The sequence below is a fragment of the Capsicum annuum genome, chromosome 7, assembly GCF_002878395.1.
Source record: "Capsicum annuum cultivar UCD-10X-F1 chromosome 7, UCD10Xv1.1, whole genome shotgun sequence".
NCBI classification, from domain to species: domain Eukaryota; kingdom Viridiplantae; phylum Streptophyta; class Magnoliopsida; order Solanales; family Solanaceae; genus Capsicum; species Capsicum annuum.
This window is the reverse complement of record NC_061117.1, coordinates 23238543-23243764: the sequence shown is the minus strand read 5'-3', so window position 1 is coordinate 23243764 and position 5222 is coordinate 23238543. Positions and strand designations below refer to the sequence as shown.

At 29.0% G+C, this 5222-nt stretch overlaps 1 protein-coding gene across 1 annotated transcript; it reads right to left on the bottom strand.

The window, feature by feature from the left end:
• Positions 1-2425: 2425 nt before the first annotated feature.
• LOC107856505 (calmodulin-like protein 7) lies at positions 2426-3939 on the bottom strand. The gene has a single exon (XM_016701508.2). The coding sequence runs from the start codon at positions 3690-3692 to the stop codon at positions 3015-3017; it is 678 nt and encodes a 225-aa protein (XP_016556994.1). The 5' UTR covers positions 3693-3939; the 3' UTR covers positions 2426-3014.
• Between the last annotated feature and the right edge of the window lie 1283 nt (positions 3940-5222).

Sequence of the window (5222 nt, the reverse complement as noted above, 5' to 3'; positions counted from 1 at the left end):
GCAACAACTAATTCATCTATTGAAAATTATCAAAGAGATATAGACATCTGTTGCAACAGATGACTAAGTTGTTGCAACATATGACTCATCTGTTGAAAATTACTAAATAGACAAAATATGTGTTGAAAAGCAATTTAAAGTACTAAAACTCAAATATTTTTTAGGAGAACTCAAACGTTTTCCCCCTTGTCTAAGGTCTTGTCTTCAATTTTAGTTAAATCAATTTAATTATTATTAATAATTGCTTAATTTGAATCAACAAATGACTAATCTGTTATAAGCATTTATTGCAACAGATGACTAACTTGTTGCAACAAATAGATGATCTGTTGAAAAATAATTAAAAGACTAAGGAATTCAAACATTTTTAGGAGAACTCAAATGTTTGTCTCATTGTCTTAAAGACTTGTATTTAATTTTAGCTAAATCAATTTAGTTATTACTAATAATTGCTTAATTTGAATCAACAGATGACTCACATATTGCAACAGATGATCCATCTGTTGAAAATTATCAAACAGATAGAAAATCTGTCATAATAAATGGGTCATCCATTAGAAAACAATTAAAATACTAGGGAACTTAAATGTTTTTAGGAGAACTCAAACGCATGTCCCATTGATCCTTTTGCATTTGATGTATGATATACTATTTTTGTCTTCTTTACCTGTTTCATAAAATTTTTCATGTGTTTTACTTATTCGTTTTACTCTTGTTGGAATTTTTAAAAATTTTTTAGGTCAAATTTTGTTCGTATATCACTTGGACATTACTTCATAGGTGATTTTGTAAGTATAATTATGATTTTTGTTGAATTTTTTATTTGGTATATCTGCTACTGCTACAATGGATAGAACCTGCAATATGAATTCAACGCATGAGTCATTTGTTGCAACAAGTGAGTAATCTGTTGCAACATATGACTAATCTGTTGCAACAAATGACCCATATGCTGGATTCATGTTACAACACTATAATACGAATCCAACAGATGAGTAATCTGTTGCAATAGATTAGTTGTTGCAACAGATTACTCATCTGTGCAACAGTAACAGATACACACAGATGAGAAATTCAACTAAAAATTATAATTTTACTTACTAAAATCACCTATAAGTAATTCCCAAGTAATATACGAATAAAATTTGACCTAAAAAAATTTGATCAAGTAGCAATAGTAGTAACAACAATGTTCAACAACAAGAAGATGATGATGAACAACAAGAGATGATAATGAAGAACAAGATGATGATAATGAAGAAGAAGAAGATGATGATGAATAAATCAACAACAATGAACAACAAAATCACGAAGAGAGAGAAAACAACAATAAATGCGAAGAGAGAGAAACGCGCCTTTTTTTCCCTCAATTTCTAGTTATATTAGGTTTTATATTGGATTAAAGCGTAAATTAAAAAACTTGTGGGTTATTTTTAAACTTTTCTTACTTTCTTAATTCTTAATAAAATAATTGTCACCTCCACTCAGTTATTAAGATTTGTGTCACCCACAACTCGTTTTAAAACTCTTTTTATCACCTAGAGCCCGAAAGCCCCAAGTCTTCTACCTTTATCAAGTCTCAGGTGAGTGCTACTAGACTAGAAATAACACAAACTGTTGTGTCAAAATCATCTCGAAGCTAAAATTAAAAGAGTAAAGTTCTTGAATCTTTTATAATGTAAAATTGAGATTTTTTTTCACTAGAAGCTCAAAATAGAGTTCATTGACCTTTTTCAATTTCAAGATTGAGATTTTCACTCGAAGCTCGGACTAGAGTTGATTGAACGATTCTCCCTTGGTCAACCCATTAGCTCAGTGAAATCAGGTTGCCACGATTAGTGGAGTTCTATGTATAATTACCTTAACCAGACAACCTTATATTTGCCAAAGATAGTGAGAGTTTAAAAAATTATCAAACATAACAATAGTTTTTGAAATTCGCCTTATATTGGTGATACATTATTATCTTAAATTCGTTATGTATTGATGATACAATATTCACTCTGTATTCGTTGTTATTATTGTATCACTGATACAATGGTAATTGCTATATCATTGATACAAAGCGAGTTTCAGAAACTCTTGCTACGATCGAGAACTATCCAAACTATAGCTATGTCTGGTAATTATGCCTCAAATTGTCGATATTTATGTAATTTCCCCTCCTTTGTATATGCTGTCAAAGATTTGAAAGCTAGATTCAAAACCAGTATGTTTTTTAATCCAAATTATGTGACATAAGAATTTAATGCCAAAACTTATAATAAAGTAACAAATTAAGAGCCATACCAAAATATTGGCTCTTGTCCATTCTGCAGTTACAGTACATATGAAACTTGCAGATCTCAAGTTCTAGATTATGAATTTTCTAATGGAGATCTTACTTGAAAATTTGGAAAACCTGAACATCAATTAACAAGTAACATAAAGAAACAAGTCAATTACTAATAAACAAACATATGATGTCAGTACAAACATGAACTGGTCTGCCCTGAAACAAACACATTAAAGATCAAATATACTAGAATACAGAGACAAAGTTGTCATGCTTGCTCCCCTTCATGTGCTTTGATTTTCTCTAATCCAAGTGGTTAAGAAGAAAATAAAAATCTTAGTTGATTTAACTAGACCTAAGATCCATTTGCTCATAGAAGCAATTCCAAGGTAAAATCGCAGTCTGAGTCTGATGCACTCAATCTCCCACTACACACGGATTCTGAGGAAGTGCCGGACAAACAAGAACCTATTGTAGGTAACCTTACCCAGCATTTCTGCAAAAGGCTCTTTCTACGATTTGAACCTATGACCTCACCTCCTGAGGCTCTAGTTACATAAGAAAAACTAAGAAAAGTGACTTAGCTTACTATACAACCACTCATGCAAATTCTTGTTCCTATCTGTACAAATCTTGATCCCTGAAGACTAGTACTAGCAGTAGTAGAGACTATAGATTCATCAATTGGTTTTCTTGAAACAAATAAAAATTTGAAAAAAGTTTAATACCAATAATTTTATCAAGAAATTGGAATAAGCCTTCCACCACCTCTCATCATCTTCTTGAACTCATCAAAATTCACCATACCATCACCATCAACATCAACATTCCTAATCATTTCTTTACAATCATCCAATCTCTTCCCTTGTTTCAACCCCAAAGATGATAACACTTTACTCAATTCTTCTTCAGATATCAATCCATCTTTATCATAATCAAACACATCAAATGCATCTTTCAGATTTCCCTCCTCTTCCTTTTCTTGATCTTCTTGATCTTCACTAACAACTTTCTTAATTCCCAAGAAAGTATGACATAACTCATAAAACTCATCAAGATCAATCAAACCATCTTTGTTAGTATCAACTTTCTCAACCATTTCAACAATATCTTTATCTTCCATGAATATACCAATATTCTTGAGTGATTGTTTGAGTTCTTCATGTGTTATGTATCCATCATTGTTCTTGTCAAATGTTGCAAAAATACCCTTTAACTCAACCTTGTTAATATGGCTATTTGTGCAACTATTACTAGTTTTCATGCTCTTTTTCTCAACCAAGATTGTATCTTTCTTGGTTGAAGTTTGGAGGGAAAAGATCCATGATTTGAGTTTTTTTGAGGGAAAATTGAAAAGGGTTGTGATTAAACCAAGTAGGAAGACAAGTGCTAGAAAGAGAATGCTAATTGTCAACATTTTTTTTTAGTTCTTTGGATTTCAATGGAACAGAAAAATGAAATGGAGTCTTGATGGGGGGTTTTAAATGAAAATGTTAACAAATAAATAAATAAATAAATAAATACTCACTCCATCTTATTTTATGTGATCACTTTGACTCTTAATATATTTGAGTAAGAAAAAAGAAATGAATGTTGAATCTTGTAGTAGAAATTTATTTGTGTGATTATAAATTATTTTATAAATTTAAATTGTATTAAGATGATATTCATTTTAAAGCAGATTAAAGAGAATTAACACGTAAAATGAAACGGAGAGGGTAATAGTATTGAAAGGGAAATACGCGTTTGTTTGGTGATTTGCTTTTAATTTTTTTATTACTCTTATTTATTGTAGTTTAGGAATGTTGAAACGCGTGATTCTGTAAATAAACTGTCAATTATTTCAACTATACGCGTTGCTTCCATCAAATTTGGGGGATGATGGTGGTGATTGGGTGTGGGGTGGTTGGGGGTGGGGTTCTAGAATTTAATTTAATTATTTTTTTATTTCTAAAGTTAAAAATCTTGCTTGTACGTTACACTAAAAACCTAAAGTCAAAAATTGAATTTCATTCGCTCCATTTTAAGTGTTTTAATTTGTTAATCTTAGTGTTTAATTTATTTTTTTAATTTTATAGTCTTAAATATAAGATGTAAGTAGTCCTTTTAATTTTTTTTTTTTTTTGACCTTTATCACGATGAATGTTGAAATTGAAATAACAAAAAACAATTATAATATAGTCAGAACTTATTTACTTATAGAAATAGATAATTTCAAGAATGAAGACAAGTGCTAGAAAGAGAATGCTAATTGTCAACATACTTATGTCATAAAATTTTGATATCTCCGATACTTATATGATAATTTCATAATTTATTTAACTTTAGCAAATTATTCAATAACTCAAGTATAATGTACTTGAGTTCACGCGCAAAAGTTTGAATTTTTAATAATAATTACGAGGGTATTTGGGTGTGCTTATAAGTTAGTCAAAACAACTTATAGCACTTTATTACTTATAATGGTGTTTGATAAAGTTCTAAGTTGCTTAAAATAAGTTGATTTTGATTTTTTTTAAAGCCAAAATCAAGAAGCAGCCAAGTAGGTGCTTATTTTTTTGAAATTTTAAGTTGACTATGTAAATTACTATTTTATCCCTTACAATTATATGTTATTCCAATTTTACTCTTAATCAACAATCTTATTTTGTCTTTCAAATAAATAAATAGGCCGATTAGCCTCGCTTTGAATAAAAAAAAAAAACTTAATGATACGAAATCTTAATGTAACCATGAAGAAATAAATAATCTTTTAATATATAATTATATTTTTCAAACACAAACATTCAATACTTTAAACTCTTTAAAAAAATATTTTTAGCGCACAAATTAATAGTCATTCATGAAAATATTTTTTTAATATATATATATATATATATATATATATTAAAATATATATTTATTTTAATTTGAATCATTTTAGCAATAAAAATTAATAATAATCAAC

Coding starts and splice junctions, on each gene's coding strand:
- LOC107856505 (XM_016701508.2), bottom strand. CDS start 3,692: ATGTTGACAATTAGCATTCTCTTTCTAGCACTTGTCTTCCTACTTGGT.